Raw genomic sequence first — 26,767 nt, 5'->3', positions numbered from 1 at the left:
ACTGTTGGATTCCTGTTTTTGCTTTTTCCTTCAAGGTTTTGCACATAATATGTTTTTTCACAAATAAAACTTTACAATTTTATTTCATTTCTTTGGTATGCAACCTTTATTAAAAGATTAGAGTTGTTGATCTAATATCTCTCGGCTGCAGAGGAGATTATATAAGTCGAGAGATAGACTTCATGAAACTGTTTCATAAGTCATATTTGTTAAAAAACATCATTTGGAGTGCATGGACCAGGAATAGTCAAAGACGACTCCTATTACTTTTGATTCGGAGATGTATTTCTTGATGTGGACTCCTAACCAAAAACCTGTAATGGGGCAATCTCCTATTCTGAATTTAGAGATTCACCACTACCAGCAGAAGAAATCAGACCACACACCAAGGGGTGTTGGTTCTTAGCCCTGAAGAAAGTGGTCCTAATAACTTCAATACCACTGAAACCGGTCGGCTTCCATGTGATCTGATTGGAATAATGACGGATCAGAGATATCCCCAAATGAAGCCACACTTCTGATCCCAACACGAAAAGGGATTGTGCAAATTTTATAAAAACTTTTTGGTTCAGAGTCCACATCAAGAAATACATCTCCGAATCAAAAGGAATAGGAGTCGTCTTTGACTATTCCTGGTCCATACACTCCAAATGATGTTTTTTAACAAATATGACTTATGAAACAGTTTCATGAATTCTATCTCTCGACTTATATAATCTCCTCTGCAGCCGAGAGATATTAGATCAACACATCTAATCTTTTAATAAAGGTTGCATTCCAAAGAAACGAAATAAAATTGTAAAGTTTTATTTGGGAAACAACATATTATGTGCAAAACCTTGAAGGATAAAGCAAAAACAGGAATCCAACAGTGTGGAGTAAAACCCCCATAAGAAAAATCAATACCTGAGTAGAATTGACTCAAATCAAATTGTGATATGATGATAGGGAAGATTTGAGTTTCAGATCCCCAAACTAGGTTCCAATATTGGGGATACTGGCTCTCATGGAAGACCACGCCAAACTCCACTTCACATGGGCTGATTTACTTCTGATGAACCAGGGCTGTGACTCCAAGAACTCAACACCAACCTCAAAAACAACATCAACAGCCATACCCCAGTGAAACAACGCACCTTTAAGCCTAAACCGTCCACAATTTGGGACACTTAAGAATTCAACTTCAACAAATGAACCATCAGAAAACAAATAAAGACTTGGCGAAAATCCTAAAGCACATTCGACCTTGCCCTGCTCAAGGAACTCTGTTCTACAAGCAGGTGCCTAATCACGACTGCCAATTCAACTACTAGCAAAACAACATAGCCAAGGCCAACAATGAAAGCAGAAACCTCTTCAAAGCTATCAAGCCCAACTCACCCGTACCGCACTTCATCAATATATCCTCTACTTTCTTCATCAAAAGGATCTGCATGATCTTCCAAACCATAGAGACTATAAGCTACAGCTGACAGCGCACTACACATCCCATCTTGCAAAACCATAACTACCTCAACAACTTTCAAGACACTCACTGTGGACCACTCAATGCCATTCTAGTGTTAACAATGGCTCCAAATGGGGCCCTTTCAGGGTTATGTACAAAAGCTGGTAGGCAAAGCAATAGATGAGAAATAAACACAGGACACTGGAGTTAAAACAAAGTATTTATTTAATGTGCTTATGATTTTAACTGGACAACCTGACTGTACCATGGGTCCCCACCATGAAGGACCTCTAGAACTTTGAGACTGTGGACAATGGGCAGGTCTTTCCTGCCCACTGAAATGGACTTACCTGGAAACATTCTACAAGGGAAAGGAAAGGAGAAAAGGACCATTGAAAAGTGACAGGGGAAAAGAAGGGGCGAGAAGAGATGAGACAAGTAAAGAGAGAAAAGAAGAGAGAGAAGAAAGAAAATCAGTGGTGCCTAAAGTGTCAAGCCGGCCGTGCATGCCAGCTGCAGCCCGTTGTAAGTTGATGCACCAGGCCATTTGCTGCGTGCAGCCTGGGTGAAATAATGCATCTGCAGGGATATGGTCCACCGGGGGCTAGACCGGGCAGATCGGAAAAGGCAAAAGGCCCGGGCTGTGTGGACCATAGGGGCCCAGGTGAAGACTGCTCTAGCCTGTGGAGAAAGACCAGACCCCAACTGCACCAGCGGCACGAGCAGGGCCACCTGCACCCTCTACCTGGGGACAAACAGGATGAGCGGCAAGCGCAGGACTTACCTGGGGCCCGGCTGAGTATGTCTGATGCAGCGCGGACAGCACAGTGATCGGCGGAGCCCAGCAAATAATGTCCCTTTCCGCTAAAGTACCTAAACACTGCCATGGAGGAAATGAGGGTTCTGTGAGGACAGGAAATGGCTCATAAAGCCCTATTAGACAATTTCTGCAACCTGTGGCATCTATCCGCAGCAGAGTGGGGGTTTGATAAAAGGATGCAGGACAGTGACAAGTGAAGGTACTGTACTTTACAACATTATTAGTTATGTCATATGACTTAAAAGCAAAGACAGGCTGGGAAATTGACCTTAATGGCAGACTGCAGCTTCCCATGTTGTTTAAAAGCAAGAAGTGTAAAAGAAATTAGTATGGAGAGAAAGTGGAGATATAGGAAATGAGGAGAGGTGAGCCCATGGGAAGTGTGAAAAGGATCATACTGTGAAGGGCTTGTTTCACATCGTATCTTCTACTTTATCAATAATAAAGAAAGTTTAGATTGAAACCATGAAAGAGGCAGGTTGGAGTAGAAAATGAATTTAACTGGTTATTAACTGACATGATTTATCTGAAAGTCCACTAGGGCAACACAATCTCCCCTCTGGTGTACTGTGCCTTGTTTAATAGCAAGACCCAGGGTGGTGGACCTTCTCCTGTATTAACACCTTTGAAATGCAGTTTGCTCAGCACCTCACCGGAACAGCTGTTCTAGGATGGTTGGATGGTGCCTTTGTGGCCCATTACTGGCCCATGGAAGCTTAGAATAGCACGGCCATAAAACTAGGGGCTATATTAGCATTCCTCAAGGCCACATCGTATGCAGAAGCCATTCTCCCTGCCTCCTTACTCAAGACATTTCCAACTGAAGCATTCCTCCCTTAACTGATAGTTACCAATGGCTCACTTACTCAAAGCACCTTCCCTTCAACGGTCAAGATCGGACAAATCATCCCACTTCTCAAGAAACCAACACTGAACCCTAACGACCTCAACAATTACCGCCCCATCACCCACCTTCCCTTCCTGGGTAGGATCCTTGAGAAAGCAGTAGCCATGCAACTCTTCCAGCACATCAAAGCCAACAACCTCCTTAAGTCCTACCAATCTGGCATAAGACCCAGATGCAGCACAGAAATGGTTGCCATCAAGGTGATTGACAATGCCATTAAAATCCTTCATGATGGTCCTCCTTGCCTCCTGGTTCTCCTTGACCTCTCATCAACATTTGCACAGTTGAAATTCACAGACAATCAACATCAATGCCTGGGGATCAGTGATATTGGCCTTAGCTGCTTCAAATCATACCTTGCTAATTGCCACCAGTTTATACAAATGGATTCCTCCAGATCACCAACTCTACCCATCTCGTATGGAGTCCTGCAAGGATCCATCCTCTGTCCCGTGACCTTCAGTCTTTACATGGAACCGCTTGGGACCCTCCTTGCTCCAGACAACAACCACATCCGTGAATGCGCAGATGACCCGCAGCTCTACATCAAGATAACCTCAATTGAAGACATTCACAGGCTCAAGGCCGGCCTCTCACTGATCCAGTCGTGGATGCCCAGTTCGTACCTGAAGCACAAACTCTCTAAGACTGAATTCCTACTGCTAACCAACAATAACGAACACCCAGACATCCAGACGTGGCTCTCTACTATGCACCTCAAGGGCTTCTCACCCCAGCTGACCATCTTGGCCAAGGCCCTTGGGTTCGACATCAACAGACACCTCCACTTCAAACATTAACATAGCAAGGAAGACACTAACGGATTGGTACCAACTTTCTCTCCTGTAGAAAATCAAGCCGTTCTTCTCAGAAAACAAATTCAGATCCAATGTCCAAGCCTTGTTCCTCTTCCATCTGGATGGTGGCAACCCCTTTGGAAGTCCTGCAGCGACTCCCCTGACGACTCTGAGATGTGTCCTGGATGCTGCAGTACAAGTTATCAAAGGACTCTGCAAATTCACACATCACCCTGATCTTCATCGAACTGCACTGGCTGCACTGGCTCCCTCTGCAAGTCTGTATCATCTTCAAATACTGATACATCATCTACAAGGCTGTCACCCTGAAGTCCCCAAGCCATCTCGCTGAGAAACTCAGTATCTCCTGAGATCTACAATCCACAATGTGCAGACTTGAAAAACGAGAAGTCAGGCCTTCTCTGTCTACGCCGCAAGACTTTGGAACCTCCTCCCCATCAACATCTGACTCACCCCCTCGCTTCTACAGTTCAGGAAGGTGCTCAAGACCCTCCTCTTCAAGAAATGGCTCCTCCCTTACACCTAGGTTCATATCTCATATCCCACCTTTCCCTCGCTACCCCTCAGGCCAAGCCTATTCCAATACTTCCACCTACCTTCTCGGTCACCCGACCTATGAAGTGTGTGTCAATTGAGGCTTTTGATACTACCTTCTCTCCCCAGCCTCTACCGTGGGCCGACTCACATCTTGACACAGCTCTTGCCTCTCTGATACTCTGGATGTTCTTGCCCCTGTAATGAGGATCTGCTTGAAGCCCAAAGCCAAGTGCGACTCTCGGTATGACTCTGACCTAGCTACCCTTAAATGCAAGTGTAGGGTGGCTGAGAGGTAATGGCAGGCTTCTTGTGCATCCTCTGATAAACTGGCCTGCCACCTGCTCCAAAAGCAATACCGGCTCCTTGCCCGTACTAAGAAGGGAGCCCATATCCAGACATGTGTCTCTGCAGCATCTAACAACTCAGCCAAACTCCTTAAAATCTGAAAGGAGCTGGCCAATCCTGCTGCAGTCTGTACCTCTCCTGTCGCCTCCCAGGCCCTTTGCATGGCCCTGGCCTCGCATTTCATCTAAAAAACCCAGCACATCCTGTCCACCCTCTCGTCCTCTCCTCCTCCCGTCGCTTCTCTCTCTGATTCCTCTGGCCTCCCTTCAGCCGCCTCTCCTCCCTGCTTCTCATCTTTTCCTCCGTTCTCCCCCAACGAGATTTCCAGACAAGTATGATCTATGAAAGTCTCATCAAAACAGGTTCTTCCCTGTTTGTCCAAAACCAAACAGGAGTCTTCCCCTCCCCTCAGAAGCACTCTCTTGTGCCACCTCTTCTCAAAAAAACCGCAACGACCCATCCTGCTTGGCTAACTATTGCCCGATTCCTATCACTACTTTGCTGGACAAACTCTTGGAAAAGCTGGCCATCTCCCAGCTTAATCTTCACACCGACTCTGTTGGTTGTCTCCATGCCCATCAGTCTGGCTTCAGAGCTGCCAGAAGCATGGAACCTACTCTCCTGAACATCCGTGAAGACCTGCTCTCCAACCCCGACTCTAACATCTCTTCTGTCCTCATCCTACTCAATCTCTCTTCTGCTTTTGACATGATCAACCATGCCATCCTGCTCAACCGTCTCAGTGATAACCTGGGTATCACCGATCAGGCCCTGACCAGGCTGACCTCTTCCCTCGTTGACCGACCCTCCCAGCTCCAACTTGGGTCCTTCCTTTCCTCCATCTCACTCTCTACTTGTGGTGTTCCCCAGGGGTCTAACCTCTTTCCCTGGTTGTTTAACTAATACCTGGCACCCCTTTCCCACTGCATTGCTGCTCTCTGCTCCAACTTTCAGTGTTATGCGGATGACACTCAGCTCGTTTTCAGGCTTTCCTCTGCCACCTCTTCTCCCTCCCTCATCTCTGACTGTCTGTCTGCCATCCAGGAATGGTGTGCCACAAATCATCTCTGCCTCAATGCTAGTAAGACTGAGATTCTCCTCATCGGCACACCAGCACCCTCCTTTACTGTAGCTCTATGGCTGGCCTCCCTTAGCTCTCTTCCTGCCCCCACCTGCGAGTCTAGGAACCTCGGGGTCATCATCCTCTTTTTTCACCTCACATCTCTGACGTCTCTAAGAAGTCACACTATCAACTGCACCGCCTCAGAGGTATTCTTCCTTTTCTCTCCTTCCCCCAGAAGCTTACTGTCTCTAGAGATCTGGTTCTTGCTAGGATAGACAATTGCAACAGCCTATTTCTAAATCTGCCTGCATCTACTCTCCACCCTCTACAACTCATCCAGAACAGGACTGCGAGACTTGTCCTCGGCCTCAAGCTCTGGGATCGTATCTCTCCAGCCCTGAAATCTCTTCATTCGCTCCCAGTGGCTGCAAAGGTTAAATTCAAGACCCTCTGCATTGTCCACAAGGCTTTCTGGGACCTGGGTCCAAAATACCTTCAACTGTCCCTCCGTAAATACCTTCCCACCCGAGCTCTTCGCTCCTACACCTCCAACTCGCTCACGGTCAATCACTTCTCCGAGTAATGAGTTGTGGGTAGATCTCCTTATTTGGCTGGGGCCTCCTTCTGGAACAGCCTCCCTGCCATCGTGAAACTTGAGGAGACCCATCTCCGGTTCCGGAAGCACCTCAATACCTTCCTCTTTGCTTCTGCCTTCGCTGTTCCTCTCCCCTGCTGATCTGTCTGCTTCGGCTCCGTGCACCTGGCTACCCTCTGACTTTGGGCCAAAATCCCTGTCCACCCAGCCACTGTCTCGCACTTGCCACCCTGCTGGCTGCACTACCAGTTGTTGTTGTCGATATCCGTTGCTCAGCACTTTCCACCTCTCCCTTGCACTTTCCCCCTGCACTTGCGCGTTCTCAATGTCACTGGGCCTAGTAAGATCGTTGTTTTGTCCTCCCATGTTCCCCTCCCTTGCCTCGTCGTGCTCTGAAACACGTGTCTATTAGCGCGATACAAATAAAATATCATATCATACACTGAATACCCCCACCACACCGGAGACTGGGTAATCTGATGCCCACCGTTTCCTCTCAATGCTGAGTACTTCCCTCCCTCCCCTGTTGTTAGATCCCCGCTCTCTAGTTTCTCTGCTCCCTATTCTTGTTCTGTCCCCTATGATTGTAAAGTGCTCCACTGCTTTCCAAAGTTAGGTCAAACAGCCTAACACTAATAATTCCCACAGTTATGAAGGCAGGCAGTATTCTACATGCAGCAACTCATGCCGCTACACCCAGCATCCTTTGCAGTCCGAGATTTGCAGTAAAACATTTGACTGGATCACCTGGTTCGGCGTGTTTCCAGGCAACCAAAAGTCAGGACACTAAACCTTGACATTGTTAAACCTGTGGAATGTACTCACTTCTGCCAAAACCAGACTCTCTGCTTTCACATCTCCAGGCTGCCTCCTCACCACAACAGACACCAGAAACCAGGAGGGAGCGTCGTGTGAAAACACCTACAAACTTAACAACAGATCTCATTATGAGAAGTCCTGAAATGCCCCGCTCATGTCTTTCTGGGGTGCCCCCCCCTCAAACCCCTTAGGATCTATAGGGATCCAGCGGCCACTGGTCTCAGGATGACCACAGGCCTGTCACACTCAGCCGGGATCACTTTGTGGGCGAGGTGAGTGGTAGGCTCTGCACGGAAAGGGAAGACACAGGGGAAATGTTAAGACAGAAATAAGCCCCCAGTGTTGCATTGCAAGCAAGCTTCTGTCACATGACAGAGCCTGTGTGGCAGTAGTGCATTCTACCCCCACACAGTGCATCAGTGCTCTGCACCAGTGTTGCAACCCTCCGAGCCAAGAGGATGGATGGGAGAGGTGAGTTATCTCTGTCCCGGGAGCTTTTCTTGGGATATTGGAGGGTGACCACTGGCAGAATTCCAGTTGCAGCAGGATGCACAATGCTCCCTGAGCAACTATTCAACAGGACTGTTATACAAGCAAACTAATGATGTAATTAGCACTCAAGCCAAATCACTGCTTCTATCAACAGCCACATGCATGAACTGATTCTGCAAGAAAGAACGTTTTGGAAATGGCTACAAAGCAAGTCTTGGAGCAGCAATCACAAGCCCCTTTCTTTTTTACATGCTTACAGTCACAGATAATTGTGCACATTCTATCCAGAGACATGTCTGGGATCCACTCCAATTCCGTATTCCTACTACAATTACTGAACACAAATCGTTGTAGCTACTGCCAAATTGTAGTCCTACCTTTATGTCAGTGGCCTATCCCATTTTGTTTTGTTTTGACCATCTGGTCACCCTATGTTGAAAGGTTGAAGGGATGGGTAGCATGGGTGGTGGAATGAAGGAGGGTGTGATGAGACTGGGTGAGCTGAATTGGATGAGTCTTCTTGGCGGGAGTGGTGTCGGTGGTGATGGGGCAGGGTGTGTGATTTGGTTTTGATGAGTGGGGTGTTGGGTGAAGTTCTGTAGGTGAGATGACTGATGTGAGGTGTTAGTGAGGGTAAGTAGTGTGAGTTGGTGGGGGTGGGTACGTTTAGGTGTTGGGGCGAAGTATCGTGAGTGGGTGCTATGAGGTGTTTTAGATGTGTGATTGAGGGGTAGGGTTGTTTTGTACGTGACATAGGGTGAGGTAGTGAGTGTGGTGAGCTTGGGGGTTGAGAGTATATGATGAGGTGGTGTGTTGAGAGTAGGGGACGGTGGTTGGTTGAGGTTGTGTTTGGAGAGGTTGCAGAGGTGGGCAGTGTTGGTGTGTTGTGAGATGATGGGATCCCAGAAGGTGGGGTGAGGGTTACAAGGATGATTGAAGTTGTTGTGGATCGGTTGGATGAGATAGTATGGTTAGGGATCGGGTGGAGTGAGGTGGGTACGTGAGGTCTGGGGGATGGTGAGGTGGTGGGGGTGTTTTTATGGTTAAGATTAGGTGGTGTGGAGGTGGGCGTATGCATTTGAGTGGTATGGGAGATGTAAGGTTGGAGGGGGTGCGATAGTGTGGTTGGCATGAGGTGAAGGTGGGTGGTGTGGCTGAGATGGTAGTGTTGAGGTGGATGAAGTCAGGTGAGGGTATATGGTGGGATGAGATGGCGGGCTAGTGTAGGTAGGGTGAAGTGATGTTATGATATATTATTGGAGTTTGGTGAGATTGGGTTCATTCATTGGTGGGTGATGTTGAGGTGGGAGTGTGAGGGGGTGGTGTGAGATGGTTGGGTGAAGTTAGGTTTGGGAGAGCTGTTGGAATATTGTATGGGTGGATGGTATGGGTGGGATAAAGTAAGGTGAAGCAGTGAGTGAGGGTAGGTAGGTGGTGGGTGGGATTGGGTGGTGGGCAGTAGGTGGAACTAATGTGCTGGGAAGGAGATGGTGGGGAGTGGGTGAGATATAATGGTTTGATGAGCTTCGGAGGTTAATGAGGTTTGTGGTTGAGTTCAAGTCAGTCGAGGTGTGATGGGGTGTGGGTGAGATTAAATAGTGCAGGGAGCTTGGGTGAGTGCTGTGCATGTAGTGGTGGGCTGAGGTTGGAGGGGGTGAGGTGAGGTTTTGGAGCAAAGGTGGATGGGCGGATGAGTGGCTGGCTTGTGGTGGTGATTGGGTTGCGTGAGATAGGCAGGGTGTGTGAGGTAGTGGGGTATGGTTTAGGTGGTAGTGAGGGTAGGTAATGTGAGAGGAGATAGTGAGAGGGGGTGAGGTTTGGATGGTTAGCCTGAGTGGGGGAAGTTGAGGTGGTCGTTTGGTGAATGGGGTGACATGCTGAAGTTGGAGTGGTTGAGGCAGTGAGCTGAATTCAGGTGTGGCAAGGTGGTGGTGTGGAATTGTGTGTGTAAGGTGGTGGTGTGAGGTTGAGTGTGGGTGGGTTAATTTGAGTTGGTGGGGGGATTTGGTGATTAAAGTTGGGTGAGTGGTGTGAGATGTGGGCTGAGGAGAGATGTGGTGAGTGAGATATGATTAAGTGGGCTTCAATGTAGTCAGATGGTGGGGTTTTTGGAGTATGTGTAGGTCTAGAAGGGGAGATTGTTGGACGAAGTGGTGTGTGTTGGTAGGGTGAGGTGGTAGTGTGAAATTGCGGTGGATGAGGTGATATGTTGGAGTGAGGCTTTGTGGGTGAGATGAGGTGGGCTGGTGAGGAGATGTAGCAGGTAAAGTGGGGTTAGGTGGATTGATGTGGTTGGGGTGGGTGAATTGGTGTGTGTTTGTGGATGATGTATGAGTGTATGAAGTTATGTGGTCTTGGGAGAGCGTGTTGCATGGGTGGAGTGAGGTGGTGAGGGCGTCAGTGACGCAATGGTGTGTGATGATGTGGTTTGCTGTTGGGATGGGTGAGGTTGGAGTGTGGGTGGGGTGAGGAAAGGTCCTTGGGTGAGGTTTGGTGGAGGAGTTGAGATGGTGGTTTGCTGTTGGGATGGGTGAGGTTGGAGTGTGGGTGGGGTGAGGAAAGGTCCTTGGGTGAGGTTTGGTGGAGGAGTTGTGATGGTGGTTTGCTGTTGGGATGGGTGAGGTTGGAGTGTGGGTGGGGTGAGGAAAGGTCCTTGGGTGAGGTTTGGTGGAGGAGTTCAGATGGTGGTTTGCTGTTGGGATGGGTGAGGTTGGAGTGTGGGTGGGGTGAGGAAAGGTCCTTGGGTGAGGTTTGGTGGAGGAGTTGTGATGGTGGTTTGCTGTTGGAATGGGTGAGGTTGGAGTGTGGGTGGGGTGAGGAAAGGTCCTTGGGTGAGGTTTGGTGGAGGAGTTCAGATGGTGGTTTGCTGTTGGAATGGGTGAGGTTGGAGTGTGGGTGGGGTGAGGAAAGGTCCTTGGGTAGGGTGACCAGACGTCCCGGTTTTCCCGGGACAGGTCCGGGGAAATCACCCCCTGTCCCGGGGGGTTTTTTTTTTCCAAACCCCGTCCGGGGTTTTGCTGCGCGGGTGTCTGGTGTCCCGATTTTCGGACGACACCGCTCCGACGCTGCAGTATGAGCCTGCGCTGCAGTGCGCAGGCTCATACTTTCACTTTGCCAAACATGTAAACGTTGCATTGAAAAAAGTGGCGCATGTGGGAAAGCAGGATACGCTGCCTTATTCAATTTGAAATATATGCCACAAGTCATCCCATCAATCCCATGCACTCAGTTCCATAATACTTAATTTTTAGGAGCAATTTCACATTCAAAACCACAATGTGAAAATGCTTCAGAAGAAATGAAAAATAAACAGTTATATAATCACTAAATGACTAACATGTCAGCATTTCTGTGGGTAATCGTATGTAGTATATATATGTATTGCACAATTTCCCGTGTAACTTCTCTCCCTCTGTGTGAGTCAATTGTAAATTTAACTGACTTTACAAAGTGTAATGTTAGCAATTTTAACATATAAAAGGTAACATACGGTTTATCATTTAATGTTTACCATATATGCATACAATGTACTGTCTAAGATGGAAATGCAGAGCACACAACTTCAACCAGTTGTTCGAGGAATGGATATTTCTGTGTACAAGCTGCTCGCCGCACCTTCTAGTGCAACAGCCCCATATTAGTTGACTGGCCTCCACGCTAAATGTTGTTCTCATGTCAGCCAGCAACGAAATATTCAATGACACAGCGAACCACACACAGACGTCCCCTTAAAACTGCTAAAACATAATGTTACAGAACAAGTTACCCCTGCCAAAACTTGCCATTTGCCTGAAATCTTACTATTAATTATCATGTAATGCCCTTCCCCTTCAATGCAGTGTATTGTTTAGTATGATCTGCAGACTTCAGTCCAGCGGTCTCCCAGACAATCAAAAGCGCTCAGATGCCTGGCCAATAGCAGTAAGGCACTCTGCAACTATCAAACCGTGTAAATCATGCTGATGCCCTTGTAGTGATGCCTTAAGTGTTTAATTATATGCTGCTGTTCTGCTTAAAGTATTTCAGGAGTAGTTTCATCAGCTCATTTAACCTGTCATTTGACTAAAATAGATACGACTTGATAATGCAGAATAGAGCCGCTTCTAGGGGCGTGCAAATGGGGCAGCAAATGGGGCATCAGCAAAGTACTCATAATAGTAATAAAACGTGTACAGCAATTCTCTTGCTTTTTATCTTCACTGTTTTCAATCTTCACTGTTTTCATTCTTTGCAATAAAGGCATAGTTCTTTTCATCACCAAAAACCTTTTCGGGTGAAATAATTCCACAATAAAGTTTGCCATACGCATGTGGGGTGCATTACTTTTGTGCCATTCTATGATGCAAGGGGGCCAGCAGTCTTCATAAAGTGTGTACAATTGTGAAAATGCTTGCTTTAATCTCACAGCAAAATATTGTTGGGTTGACAATAACCCCAGTCCACTGCAGTGCTCTACCTGTACAGGTGGATCCCCAAGAATTCACTCTAAAAACAGAAAACCGTGCCACATAGTGGCTTCACAGGTATGTGTACATTAATCCAGCATTTGATCTGCTGTGGCTGCCCCCAAACTTCACTGTCATAAGTGCTATGTTTGTAGTCCCTTTTTTGTCTTTATCAGTGCTACGATATGTAGTCCTACTTTTGTGTCAGTGACCCGCGAAATTGTAGTCCTACTTCTATGTCGGTGGCCTGTCCTGTCCTGGGTTTTTATTTTGAAAATCTGGTCACCCTATGACCTTGGGTGAGGTTTGGTGGAGGAGTTCAGATGGTGGGCACGTGTAGAGTGATACAGTGGATGTAATTTACTGCTGCGGCCGCACTTAGGACCGTTGTCTCAGCAGTCTGCCACCTCTAGGCCACCGGGCAGCCTCTTTCCCCATTCACCAGATACCTCTTTCCTCGGCCACTTGGCTACTCACGAGGCCGCAGGCATAATTCTGCCTTGAATGACATCTTCTTTCACATATGGATGTCTAGAGCGTGAGACCAGACTTCCTTAGATGTGGGCTCAGTTGCAAGCGAGCAGTGGGGTGCATGGGAAATGGGTGAGGGGGGGGGGGCGGTCTCTTCCACCAAATAATGCATCCACTCTCCACAGTCCCCGCCCCTAACGGCAGCTACGCCTCTCCACCTTTGTGCTTGTGCGTTGTGTTTTCAATACTCGTGTTACAAATGTTTTTTGTTTTTTTTTTGCTTGGATTCCTGCGGCGGGGGAGTTACAAGGTGCATCCAGATAAAAGGTATTCTACTATGCTGACATGCAAAAGGCTGGCCTGGGTTGTTGGTTTTAAGAACAAAAGTGTATTAATGTTGCAGACAGACGTGGAAGTCAGGCATTCGGGCTGCATACATTCTGATTGGGAAAAATAAAGGAACAAACGACCTCATTGGCTGTAATCACGAGAAGAAACCGGTCGGTCGGTCGTTCTGTGAATGCACGCCACAAGCATTTACAGTTGCCATGACACCCACATACCTATCTGTAGCACGCCACCAACGGTGTTCAAAATAAAATTGCAGCAATGCCTTGAATACAGGTCTACTGATAGAAGATGTAGGAATTTTGCCGAATACCGAATAGTTGTGCAAGTATTTGGCCGGAGCCGAACACAGAGCCGAATAGTTTTAATAAATAAAGTTATGTGGAAAGACACTTTGAAAATCAAAAACACACTATAAAAAATGTATATTTGTTTTTTTATTGCATTTCTTCTCGTTGTTGTCTATGTAAGAGGTTTGTGTAACCCATGAAAACAATACATTTATTTTTATTAGTGTTTGGTCTATAAGAAACCTTTCACTTAAATACAAAAAAAATAAAACTAAGTTAAAACATGATCAGTGATCCACAAGTCCATCTTTCACTTAAGTACAAAGAATAAACTAAATTAAAACAAACTCAGCAACCTGAAGGAGCGCAGCTGTTTAACACCCACAAAAGAAGAGCCATTCATAGAGCCCCTGACTTCTTATGACAGTTAAGATCTTCATTTTGGCCCGCGTTACGTGACTATAACAACCAGAGTCTTTGTTAACCCGCGCTTATAAAGGTCGGTCCCCTGGGGTACAACTCTGTTAAAATACCCATCATTCCACCCTTAAAGTCCCCTGTGTTTAACTGAGGTCAATAGCTAGACTGGCCACAGGAGGATGTCACCCATAAATCTGAGCAAAGCAGTAATTGCTAGACTGGCTCCTGGAGGACGTCATCCATAAATCTAAGCAAAGCAGTGATTGCTAGACTGGCCCCAGGATGACGTCACCGATAAATCTGAGCAAAGCAGCGATTGCTAGACAGGCCCCAGGAGGACGTCACCCATAAATCTGAGCAAAGCAGTGATTGCTAGACTGGCCCCAGGAGGACGTCACCCATAAATCTGATTAAAGCAACGATTGCTAGACCGGCCCCAGGAGGATGTCACCCGTAAATCTGAGCAAAGCAGTGATTTGGCTCACGCCTTCACTGCTTATAAGCCTGTACCACCATTCATCTGGAGTCAGCCAGTACCACCATTCATCTGGAGTGAGCGAGTACCACGATTCATCTGGAGTCAGCGAGGCGAGACTGTTAAGTATTTTGCCCAAGTGTAGTGTTCTTTTCTCAGTCAGCCCCTGGCAGCAAAGTGTTAAATGATAAAGTGATTCTTTAGTGTCCGTTTTTTTACAAAATGTACAGTTGACATCCAATTTCTGCCATTGTTTCCTGTTTATCAAGACTTCTTTTGTGGGGAGTGGGTTCAGCCTGAATCTTAGGAATTTCGCTCGCATTGTGCTGCATGGGAACAATCTAAGATAACTCGGGGTGGAATTCCTTTGTCTGCATTCCACCTGAAAGTTGCAATAAGATTTGTACTGTTCTATTGCTGCAGTAGCGTCAAACCAATCCTTCTCCATAGCTTGATTTTGCTAGCCTCACGGTTACTCAGCAGGTCTAATTCAGAAGATCCCAGCACCTTCAACGTCTTAATGCACGATAGGGACCAGAGGTTTAGAATAGGTTTGGTTTTACCCTCTAAAGCCTTTTTCAATATCCTGAACGCTCGGATTGGGGGATCAGTTTGACACTTTCTATACAAGGACTGAGTTTTCCACTCCATCATTGCACATAAAGAGGTTAAACCCAGTTCGTATCTGATTGCAGGCATTGGTGTGCTCCACGGTATGTCCAACACTCTCCTCCAAAACCTACCCTCCAGTGCCATCCACCAAATGCAGTCCGTAGCCAGGAAACCCTCTGGGCCATGGTTGGCGATAGCCATCACGTTGGGCTTGTAGAATTAGATCACTGGGGTCATAGAAAATCATCCGAATCTGTTTAGCATAATTCGTGCTTTTGATGCCAGGTGTGTTACCCTCGTTTTCAGTTGAGCAATCTTTGGGGCATCGTTCAAACTAATGTCTATTAGCATCCTCAGGTACACGAAGGAGACGATCACCTCTATTCGTTCATTGTTTAGATGCCATGCCGGTCTAAAAGAAATTCTCCCAGCAGCGGGCTCCAGGATTAGGATTTTTGTTTTGGGAACATTAATCCTAAATTTCTTTACTTTGACTTACTTCTGCAGTTTATTGAAATGTCTTTGTAGTCCGATGGGGGTTTGGTCAATTAAGACCAAGTCATCTTCATAAAGCAGATGCCCCACTCACCACCCGTTAAGCCTCGGCAGGAAAGATCTTGTCTCGGCTAACGAAGTTCCTACATCTGGGATGAAAATGTTAAATAAGCCTTGTTTCTATGATCTCTGAGATATGGCCCTGTTATCGGGTCTAACTCTCAGACTAGTGCCGGAGTAGAGAGATTGTATTGCTGAGAGTAGATCCCCAGTACAGCCGCCTGCCCTTAGCTTGTCCCAGAGCAACTGGCGATCAAATGTGTCGAAAGCCTGTTCGAGATGGACGAACGCCAGGTATGTTTTTTTTTGCTCGAAACGTCTTGGTTTTCAAGAACTTCAGTAAGAATACATTTAGGCCAGTCCCGACTTGTTTCACACCGCCTGCTTGATTGAGGTCAAAGCTTGGCGAGTCCAAAATCCACTGCTTGAATCTCTTTAGAACCAGTGCTGCATACATTTTGCCAATGACATCGAGCAGCGCAATGGGCCGGTAGTTGGCAGGGTTGTCCCGGACTTCCTTTTTAAAAATCGGTACTATTATAGATGTTTTTCAAGAGTCTGGTTCCCTCCCCTGCCTCTCGATCTTGCCAAACAGCACCCAAAGAAAGTCTGCCCACGTCCACAGGTCTGCTTTAAGCATTATGCTGGTAAGACCATCCGGCCCAGGGGCTCTTGAATTGGTCACCTTGATTATTAACTGGTAGATGTCATCTTTATCAAAATCCAAGGACCATGGGTTTGCTTTAGAGATTTGGGGGGATCCCCCCTCCTTTCTGACCCCCAAATAGGCCAGAATAAGGTTTCACCCATCTTTGTTTGGAGGCTGCATTAACTCGGATCGCTCTGAGATCCGACCCCCCCTGAGTTAATCAGTTTCCACATCTCTGCCACATTTTTGTTTTTCATTTGAGCTAGCATGAATTCGGAATCGGTTAGATCTAACCTCCGTTTGAACCTTTTCAACCAGTTGTGATAGTTCTAGTAGCATTTCCTCAGATCCTCTCCCATACCAGGGCCTCCAATAGCCAAGAAGAATCTAACATCGGCTCTTAAGAGCCTCTTTTTGGTTTTTATGACCCAGTTAGAGGTGTGTTTCTGGAGAAAATCAGTTTTAGTCGAGCGACCCCCCACTGAGAAGAAATCCAACAGGAATCTGGGGTAGTTGAGGGCCTCCCCCTCCGACAACTCATTTGTTTCTTTCCCAGAGCCCCATAACCTCTTGTAGAGAATCTCGATTAGATGACTAGATGTCATTCGGAGTCTGTTGCGCCCCAGGTTGACCTCCAGGCCTTTGACAAACATTTCTATGGGTGAGGCCTGCTTCGAAGACCAACGGACATATAGAACGTTATGGTCACTGCTAGCGGAATCTCTCACTTCAAACCTTCTGACAAACCCAGGAGCCTCTCAGTTACGAAAATTGTACTGGGCTTACCCTCACCTTTCCACGTGGATTTCCCTGGGAAATCTCCTGCTACGAGGCCATTAAGTTTATGAAGATTTCTGTCACAGGTTTCTTGAGCCCACAGCCTCCTCTTAGATTTGTCCCCCGCCCTCTTACCTTCAAGGACTTCAAAGTCAGCCAAGTTAAAATCACCACAAACAACAATCTCGGAACCTGGGTAGGCTTCAAGGCATTTGTTTAGGGTGTCTACAAACGTATCTATAAACAATTCAATACCCTTGACTCCCGGCTTCCAGTAACGGTTACAAATAATGTAAGAATCCCTCCCCTGGTGATGGGCCGGTTCCAGAACCACCATCTGTATAAAGGGTCTTGGTGTTCACACCTCATTACCACCAAGTTAGTACCCATGTCTACCGCCAACAGTAGCCCTGAAGAAGGTCTACCTTTTGGTCACTTTGTGGCTGCATTCAAAATAACTGAGATGCCTTCCATTATCGGTGGAGCATGTAACTATATTTCCTGAAAACAGATAATATTTGCCTTGTTCGCATAAGGTATACCTGTACCAAAAAGATGGTTAAAACCCCTGGGATCAGTGTGATTTCGCGCCTTGAAACACTTGTGCATAGGCGCGTTATAAATGCCATATCATATCATATCCTCCCCAGATGTTGTTTCATGCTAGTTCTTGGGTTTTTGGACCAACAAAGCCTTTGGGAGCCAAGACCTCTATTTAACGTTTTTCCCGTGATCACTTTCCACTGGTATATCAGGCTGTCACCCACTGTTACGGCAAATTTTAAGGGCATGGACTCTTTGCCGCCTTGCAATTTCTGAAGGGTATTCGCCTGGGAAGCTGCCTCTAGACTGAGGCTTCTTGAGACCACAGGGGTTAGTGGAAGCCAACCCCCCCTCTCTCAATGTCCCATTGCCCCCACACCCCTCACTTGTGTCTCCCGAGAATCATTCAGATTTGTTAAATTAAACCCCAAAAAAAGCAAGCCCACAACCTCATCCAATAGCAGACATTTCGCATAGCTAGTTGACAAGTGTATATGCACTCTAGCTACACAATTGTCATAAGGAAAGGCCACAAGGTCGATGTCCCAGGTTTCAATCATTCTCAGTTTAGGGATGCAATGAAAAGTCTTAAAACGTTATATCTGTTCGAGATAAGACCATCGGGCAGCCTGAACAAGCGTTCCAGACAGACCTTGTTTTTAAAGTCCCTCCAGGACTTAGACTGGTTGTCGTTCACACCCCCTGAGTGATTACACAGTGGGTTTTGATCTTTCCTTCTAACAAGCACTGCACTCACTTCCGACACCGGGGGAGGATTGGGAACGCCACTGCTCAGGTTGCATGGTACCACTTTTGTGACTGGGGCAGGATCAGTGGGCACCATAGTGGATCCAGGGAGCCCACTTCCCATCGTACTTGGTCAATTTTCACTTGCCAGGGCTAGAGTCTTCATGAGACAAATTTGATGCCTCCAAACATTTTTTAAGCAAGGCATAGCGCTTTTGCTCCAACGTCATGAAAGGTTCTGTGCGGTATGGCAAGAGGATACCACTACTATCCGCCTCCGCAACCTATCTTTCCAATGATGCGCCATCCTTTCCCTTAGAATGTCTTTCCGTTGGTGCACCCTCAGTTGATTTTGTAGTGTGATGGTAAGCTTTGCCCACCAAAACCTGTGTGGAAGGGTCAGAGTTCGAGCCGCCCATTGATGCTCCTGCTGCAGGCCTGCTTTTGCTGATCTTAAATAACGGTTCAGGTGATATCAACGGTGCAGTACCAGAAGGGACGGGCTCATCATCCTTTTGGGCATTGTAGCTCCGGGAGGTGGGTGAGAGGGTTAAGAGCAGCTTGACTGACTCTGTTGGAGATGGTTCACCATCAGAAGTTTCACCACTCTGAACAATTGAAAGCTCTTGGTATGGCGGCCAGCCAACTTTGACACCTGCCTCACCTTCGCCAGGTATACTCTTCCGGATCGGTTCTGGGGAACTGGGTAAGGATAAACTCCTCAAATATTTCCTAGCTCCGTTGGATCTTTATTTTTTGACCTGCAATTCCTTTTTTGGTTTCTTTCCAGTCTGACGCTGAGGGCGTCTCGGTGCCTGTTTTTATTTCCTTTTCTTGCCAAAAATAGGATACTCTGTGTGGGGAAGGTCATTGACTACCTTCTCCGAGGGGTTCTGATCTTCCATAGATTCGATGACTTTGCACATGGCTGATTTGTCGACTAGAGTAGAGACAGGGCGGCTCTTCAACCGACTTCTCCCTCTGGGTTGGTCTTTAGACGTTTGAATCCCCGTCACCAGCACTGGAGCAGACCTCTTGTTTGAATGAAGGGTCTCCCTTAATGAACCCACTCTCTAGCAGGCTCCGGCCCTGCCTCTCACAAGGAGCCACAATCCCTCACAAAGCCTTCCAGGAAAATCAACTTGGAATGCATCATGGCAAGCATTGTGGAGTGATCTTTTAGGCTGCCGTTCAAGGCATCATACAATTTTCTAAACGGAGCCAGCGAGATGTTCAGTGCTGACATCAAGACCATGTCCAAGCCTCCACGCGCTGTTTCGTCTTTCAGGTTAACTTTGCCCTGATTGTAGTTGGTCTGCCTTTTCAGTCTTCTGCTATTCAAAACCCTCAGCGGAGTGTAGATTTCTGAAGATGCTGAGATTTCTGAAGCGGGTGATAGGAATTGATTTGGGTGCGAGACTTGAGTCCTTTACACTCTCAAAGAGTCTGGCGTCTTTGTGTTAGCCTAATGATACCAGCTGGTCGGCCTCAATGGAGCTTCCCTTGACGGGCTTCAGGTACTCAGAAGGCCCGTTGACGTGTGGGCCCATATCTCGACCACCAACCTCTTCATGGTGTCTGCCCACTTCTTCACTCTGGATCTATTTAGTGGACTGCAGCTTAACGGTCTCATTCGCTGGCAGTGCCATTGGGTCCTTGTTGCAGTCACTTGAAACTTTAGCCACTTCACTTGGTTTGACCATCGCTGGGGGAATTGCTTGGGCCTGAGTACTATAGGAAGGGGGATTACAGGAGTCAGATCCATCCTTAGCATGATGAGTCTGACGCCTGTAACACAAAGCCGCTTTCATAGTTGTGCGGCTTGGAGCCACCAGGGCATTGGGCGTCCTCCACCGTTCGCATAGAACGACGAACACAGTTGGGAGGCAAGGGCTGGGCTTTATTTGCTTCCTGGTGAAGTTCCCTCAAGCCGGTGGAGGGTGCGCCCCAATGCATGTCCTGCTCCACCCAGGCGGCCGACTCCAGCAGGACCCGGTTGGCTATTTCGCTACTGACACATTAATTTAATCCACTTTAATGATCTTTTTAAAGGATAAACATGACATGCCTGAATGATTACAGGCACATAGTCAAAGCAGTACTTAATGTATTTTGAAGGGGAAACTATTCGGCTTCGAGTGATAATTATTGAAGTATTCTGAGCCGAATATCTAATTTTCAGCCTGAATTTGGCCAAACACATACTTGAAGCCGAATTTCGGTACACCCCTACCAATCAGAGAAGAACATGGACAACTGTGGGAGGTGGGGTCCCAACCGTCCTATATTTTGCGGGACGGTCCTGATTTCAGGGGCTGTGTGCCGCATCCTGCACACAGCCTGCCTGGGATTGGTCAAAGTCCCGACTTCGCTCCTCAGAAGAAGGATTAGCTGTCGAAAGCCTACCCAGCTCAGATTTCACCCTTTTTGTGTGATAGTTCAAAGAGCTGGGAAGCACATTGTGAGGGTTCACTTTGTGTAAACAAAGCATAGATCAGAGGTTGATAGCCCAGACACGAGGTGCCTGGGGAAAATCTAATGTCCCTTTAGCGGTAGGAATGGCGGGTGCGATAAACGGGACGACGCTGCACGATGTGTAGAATAATGACTCAAGCAGGTGCCCAATATTGCTTTGCCTTTTCTTTGACTGCAAACACAAGTTTAAAACCCAAATCAGATGGTTTAGGCCGGCATACCTTCGCAGGCTGCTAGTATAAAGTTCCATTCAGGATGGGGAAAATAAAGCTATAATCATTATTTTCACGCCACTGAATAGCAATGTATACATCAGTTAGGTTTCTTATGTGATTTGTGTACTTTTGAAGGCATTACTAAAAAACAGATTGCATACAATCTCTTGAATCCCAGCATGAACAAATACATATATGAACTATAGCTGTGAAAATATGTAGTCAAGTACTTAAATCGCCGACTGGGTCCAGATCCTGATGTCAACAGTAGGCAATTCATTTATTCTCGCTGTCCCGGATCAGGGGTGGACTGGCCTATATGGAACTCTGGAGATTTCCCAGTAGGCCTCTGCTACCTGGGCCTCTTTGTGTGGTAACTGATTTTATTTCCCCATTTTCTCATAGGAGCACGGTTGGGATTGCCGAAAATGTGTAATACGGGGGCCACTGTGAACATTCTTTCCAAGGGCCTCTTTTGGTTCCCAGTCCACCCCTGCCCAGATCTGCCACAATTGGGAGCCCAGAGAAGTGATTTCATTTACAGCTTTTGCTATTAAAACATCCTCAGGGTTTACCAAACTATAGAGTTCTTAAATATTATTAGCACTCGACCGAGCCCTAGAGATTCAAAGAATCATGACACTCCTTGTAATGTTATTCCCCATGATGTTCCTTCTGATGACGTCAAAACAGATCCAAAGTAGGGATCTGCATGTCTTTTGTCATGTATGACGCCAGAAATCCAAAGACAGGCATTGTAGTGAAATATAAGGTTTATAGTGATTTAATCGAATACATTTGGTCGAAGGAGAATACATCTCGTTTTTTGTTTTTTTTGGCAGGTTGATTTTCTGCAAGCTGGCGGAGACCCGCAACCTCCCCCCACCAATACTTTTTTTTCCATAAACCCACCCACATATATATGCAGCTAAATTTGTCACAAAATGGAGACGAATTCTATTTTATGTGTATTTTTAAAGCGCTCACACAGCCCAGGGGCTTCGAGGCGCTTTTACAGGTATATGTCTCTTAGTTGCATATTTATAACGCACTTAATACCCAGAGGTTTCTAAGGGCGGACCGGGGATCGAACCTGTGTTGCTTCTTGTCATCTTGTTGTATTTTTAAAGCGCTCACACAGCCCAAGGGCTTCGAGGCGCTTTTACAGGTATATGTCTCTTAGTTGCATAATTATAACGCACTTAATACCCAGAGGTTTCTAAGGGCAGACCGGTATCGAACCTGTGTTGCTTCTTGTCATCTTGTTTCCAAGGCGTGCATGTTGCTGCTGAGCTATCCTCCCGGGAAGACTTTCCTTCGCCCAAGCATGCCTTGCAGTAATCTGGCGATCCCAAAATTACTGGTCAGCGCCCTGTATGCATAACAGGCCTAGTGTTATTTTATGAGCTGTGTTAGTGTTAAAATGCCTTTTGCCACTAAAGTTACCATGAAAGTGGGTGAAGGGGAAGGACAAGAGGGGAGTGAGTGACAGCCTACGCCACAGTGCTTTTGACGGCGACTGCGTTTTACGTGTCCTGCAATACATGTGTGGTTGGCCACCATAATTCGGTTCAAGGGGTGCATGGGATAACTCTTCAAATGTTGGCAGAGGGGTAACTTCGGAGTCTGTGTGGGGATGGAGCAGGCGTGCTTGTGTGGCGTGTTTTATACCAAATAACATGTATACTATTGTCAAATTAGCAGCAAATGGTGCAATTGAAAGCACATCAGGCCACGGACACAGCCCGGGAACCTTATTGAATACACAATTCAGATTAGTTTTTGCTATTTAACAGCATGGTTATGCAGTGGTTGTGATGTGCTGTGTGTTTGACTTTGTCAGCTGCTAGTTCATTTTACTCGACCAGCTGCATTGCACCATAATCACATTTTAGTCAAAGTGTTGTTATGGATGGAGTGTTTCTGCGGTGTTAGAAGGGAGGCGGCCACTGGCCTCTGACTACACACTGTGGAACCTGAAGTAATGCCATGACATAGTGCAACATGGCATAGCATGCCTTAACCTTACATCACACAATATAGCAATAGCATAACAAGGCATAAAGGCTGGAGAATGCATGTTTTGCATGAATACAAATACATGTGACCAACTACAAGTGGTCGAATGCAAGCCAAGCACTCCCCTTAACATGCAGGTGCTGACATTCTGTTTACTTAATTTAGACCTCACTTCTTGTTAATGTTAATGTTAAAGGATATTTATACCACGCACTATCACCACCGGAGTGGTTCCCTGGTGCTCTGCCGGCTTTGAAAAAGGGAAGGGGTGTGAGTTAGTGTGAGTAAGCGGGAAAAGTGCAAGAGAGCAGTGATGTGCTGTTGGCAACCTCAACCCGGTTAGCACCGTTCGCTGGGCTTGGGGTGTTTTCTGGTCGGTAGCCGTTGTGTGCTGTTGTGCAAGTCTATGTGTGGTTTGTTTCGTTGTTGCAGTGTAGCGAAGTTTGTGCGGATTGTTGTGTTATAGAGTTGTGGTTGTGTTTGGTTAGAGTTTGAGAGGTGTATGCGGAGGGGTGAGATTGTTAGTGGATTGGTTAATTAGCATTGCTGCCTGGAAGCGAGGTGCTGAACTTCCATGTTCCCTCCAGGTGGGGCGTGCAAGCATCTCTGCGCCTCCATCCAGATCGGTCACCGGATGACACCCACAATCCCTTCCATACATGATGCCCATCCACATTCATAACCGTGTCTAAGCTCGTCCCCCGCCCACCTCTGTCAAACCTGTCTGTATGCGGGGCAAGCAAGCGTTTGTGAGTCCATCCAAATCTGGCCCTGATAGCATTCCCGATCAAGTCCATACGCGGCATCGGTCAACCAATGCAACTCCTTCAAGATGTGGCACTGGTCGGCACTCACAATCTTATCCTCACAGCCCCTTTGAAGCGTGGCACATGCCAACAATCTCAGTTACGTCCAGCCGCTGCACCTGCCATCATTCACAACTCCATGCCGGCCTGGTGCATGCCTATTTCCACAACTCAGTTCAAGTGTGGCAGCTGTTAACATTCACACAACTCTATCTAGGTCTGGTACCTCGTAGCCTTCATGCAGTAGGTGATGTTTGTTGGTTGGGGTTGGGCAGGGATGCTGATTTCTGTCCTTATGGGGGGTGGTTTGTGTCCTATTAAACCTAGCGTAATTTCTCTTGTTATTGTAGGAGTTTCCTTTAGTCGGTTCTGTGTGTTGTCAGTATCATCCTGAATTCTGTCATACTGTTATTTGTGTTTCCTCTTTGATTGTTTAATTTTTTCAATTTGGATCTGTGGTGTTGAAGAGCCAGGTTTTTAGTAGTTTTCTGAATTGTAGGTGGTCTTTGGTGTTTCTTATTTCTTTCGGGGTGTTGTTCCAGTTTTTTGCGGCTAGGTGGGAGAAGGAGGATCGCCCTCGTTTTTTCTTGAGGTATGGTTTTGGTTCCAGGCGGATTTTGTTGACTGATCTGAGGAGTCTCATGGGCTTGTAGATTATTTTCTTTTGTAGAAATTCAGCTCCATGTCCGATGATTGCCCTGTGTGTTATGCACATTGTTTTGAAGGTGATGCGATGTTTGACTGGGAGCCAATGTAGTATTTTTAGTGCTGGAGTGATGTGGTCTCTTCTGGATAGTTTGAGGAGGAGTCTAGCTGCTGCATTTTGGAGGCATTGTAGTTTCTTCAGGAAGTATTCTGGCATCCCGAGGTAGAGGCTTTTTGCATAGTCGGTTCTTGACATGATTAGGGCAGCGATTGTTAGTGTTTTGTGGGTGAAGGAGAGGAAAGGTAGGATTCTTCTTGTTGTGTGAAGGAGGAAGAAGCATTTCTTGATTATTGCATTTATTTGTGGTTCTAAGGTTAGGGTGTTGTCCATCAGGACTCCCAGATGTTTTACTACTTTAGATGGTGTTGGCACGGTTCCCATTTCCGTTGGCCAGGGAATGTAGGTGCTGTTCTCTTGGTTTATGGATACAATCATGATTTCTGTCTTTCCTGGGTTGGTTTTCAAGTTGTTGGTGTTCATCCAGTTAAAGACTTTTTTTAGACGCTTACTTAGGGTTGAGTGATCGGCTTGAGTGTCTTCGATATTGTAGATGATCTGAGTGTCGTCTGCGTAGTTGTAGCATGTAATTTTTTATTTTTTGAAGATTCTGATTACTGGAGTCTGGTAGATGTTGAATATAGTGGTGATAGTGAGGATCCCTGTGGTTCTCCACAATCGTTAACTCGTGGAGTAGATTTGAAGGGTTTTATCCATACAGTTTCTGTTCTGTCTGCTAGGAGTGATTTAATCCAGAGTAGTTTCATGTCTGTTATACCTATGTTTTCCAATCTTTTTGTTAGGGTGTCATGGCTACCTGTGTCGAATGTTGAAGAGAGGTCGAGCAAAATCACAGCTGAGGTTGTGTTGGAGTCTGAGTTTGTTTTTAGGTCGTCCCAGATGGATAGTAGTGCCGATTCTGTTCCTCTTGCGGGTCTGAAACAGACTTGTGATTGGTCTAGCAGCATCAATGATGCGTTTTATCAGGTTCACCTCTAAAGTGTGTGGCCTTTGCTTAAAACTACCCTTGACTCACTTTGATTTTCTTGCAAGCAGTCAGAGATTTTTAGGCAATTGCAGCTGTGTGGGAGTTTTCAGTTGCAAATGTCCCATCACGCTTGCCTCCAATAGTTATGTATAAGAAAATCTGCTGCTAACAATGGAAAGTAATGTCAGGGTCTTTGGTCACCACGGCGCGCCCATAGAACGTGCAGCCTATCCTTCACAGGTCAGCTCTGTAGGTGAACGAGGTCCAGTCAGGATTTTTAGGGGGGAGTGGAAGCGAAAGCCCCATGAGGCCAATGTTCGTTGGTGTCTGCCGCTTTATCTGGGTGTATCCTTGTTTCGGCCGGTCTATGTGTGTGTATCCCTCTCTATTTGTCGGTTCTAGTTATAAGTTTGCTTCATCTTTTTTGGCGGGTGGTGTTCCGGTGTAATATATTAACATCCTGTCTCTTGTCTTTACAGGTTCCGGAAGCTGAGGGTGACAGTGGTGACTGCTGAGGCCAGTGACTCCATGGAAAAACTGATTTCTGGAGACTCTTCGGAATAAAGCACGTCCATATTTCATTCTGGTTGCAGTGGCGTGTCCAGATTCTTTTGACTGTGGTGCCCAAGTGGGGCACTGACTTGAGCAGGGGTGGCATGAAGTACGAGCATGCACACAGCTAATGATCACAGTTTAGGATAATGGTGCAGCACCTGTGGTGGCCAATCAAATTCCAGGGGCAGCACATGCCACCCCCGGCCACTCCATGGGCACGCCTCTGCCTGGCTGTGCACAAACGTTCTTTGCGACTGTTGCCTTGAATTGTATTACTGGCTTGCTTACAAAACCTCTGGCAGACGTCCTCTTACTTTATCCATATAGTGTGCATCTGGCCAGAAGGTCAACTGAGCAGTTTACAATGAAGGTGGGTTGCACCCAGAGCTGTGCAGGTTACAGACACTTACTTCCCCCTTTACAGCGCACAACAAGTTACAGTGGATGGCAAAGGGTTACCTATACTATATTGGATAGGGGTATATAAGCATGGAGTAAGGTGAAATACTCTCTTTCGATCCCTGGGTCAGCCATTTTGATTCTGTCTAGGTGGGGCTCCCCTAGTAAATTAATATTCACCACTACATACACCTTTATTGTGTGTTGCAGGATGTGTCCTCAGAGAACAAGGACTACAATCCTGATTAATCAAGAACAGAAGCTTCTTTGATGGTGGATCTTTATGGGGAGGGCATATCCAGGGCTGGGATGTACGAATGGCTAATTTGGTGTGGGCAAAGCAGCCTTGCTGTCTCTCAAGAACCCCACAAGAGAGTGGCCTGGAGCAGATTTCTGGGTGACTATGAAAAGGTTGAAGACTCCAGATGACAT

The 26,767-nt window shown here is 46.7% G+C and overlaps 1 protein-coding gene across 1 annotated transcript in view; it reads left to right on the top strand.

Annotated features, from left to right (window-relative positions):
• Window positions 1–25,962, top strand: part of TMEM95 (transmembrane protein 95) — a 141,256-nt gene extending 115,294 nt beyond the window's left edge. Inside the window, exon 7 of the mRNA XM_069611622.1 lies at window positions 25,861–25,962. Within this exon, the coding sequence (XP_069467723.1) occupies window positions 25,861–25,945 (85 nt within the window). The 3' untranslated portion in view covers window positions 25,946–25,962. The remainder of the gene's footprint in view (window positions 1–25,860) is intronic.
• The last annotated feature ends 805 nt before the right edge of the window (window positions 25,963–26,767 follow it).

Source organism: Ambystoma mexicanum, chromosome 1p (genome assembly GCF_040938575.1).
Source record: "Ambystoma mexicanum isolate Mex_15411 chromosome 1p, UKY_AmexF1_1, whole genome shotgun sequence".
NCBI lineage: Eukaryota > Metazoa > Chordata > Amphibia > Caudata > Ambystomatidae > Ambystoma > Ambystoma mexicanum.
This window is presented reverse-complemented; position numbering and strand designations above follow the sequence as displayed.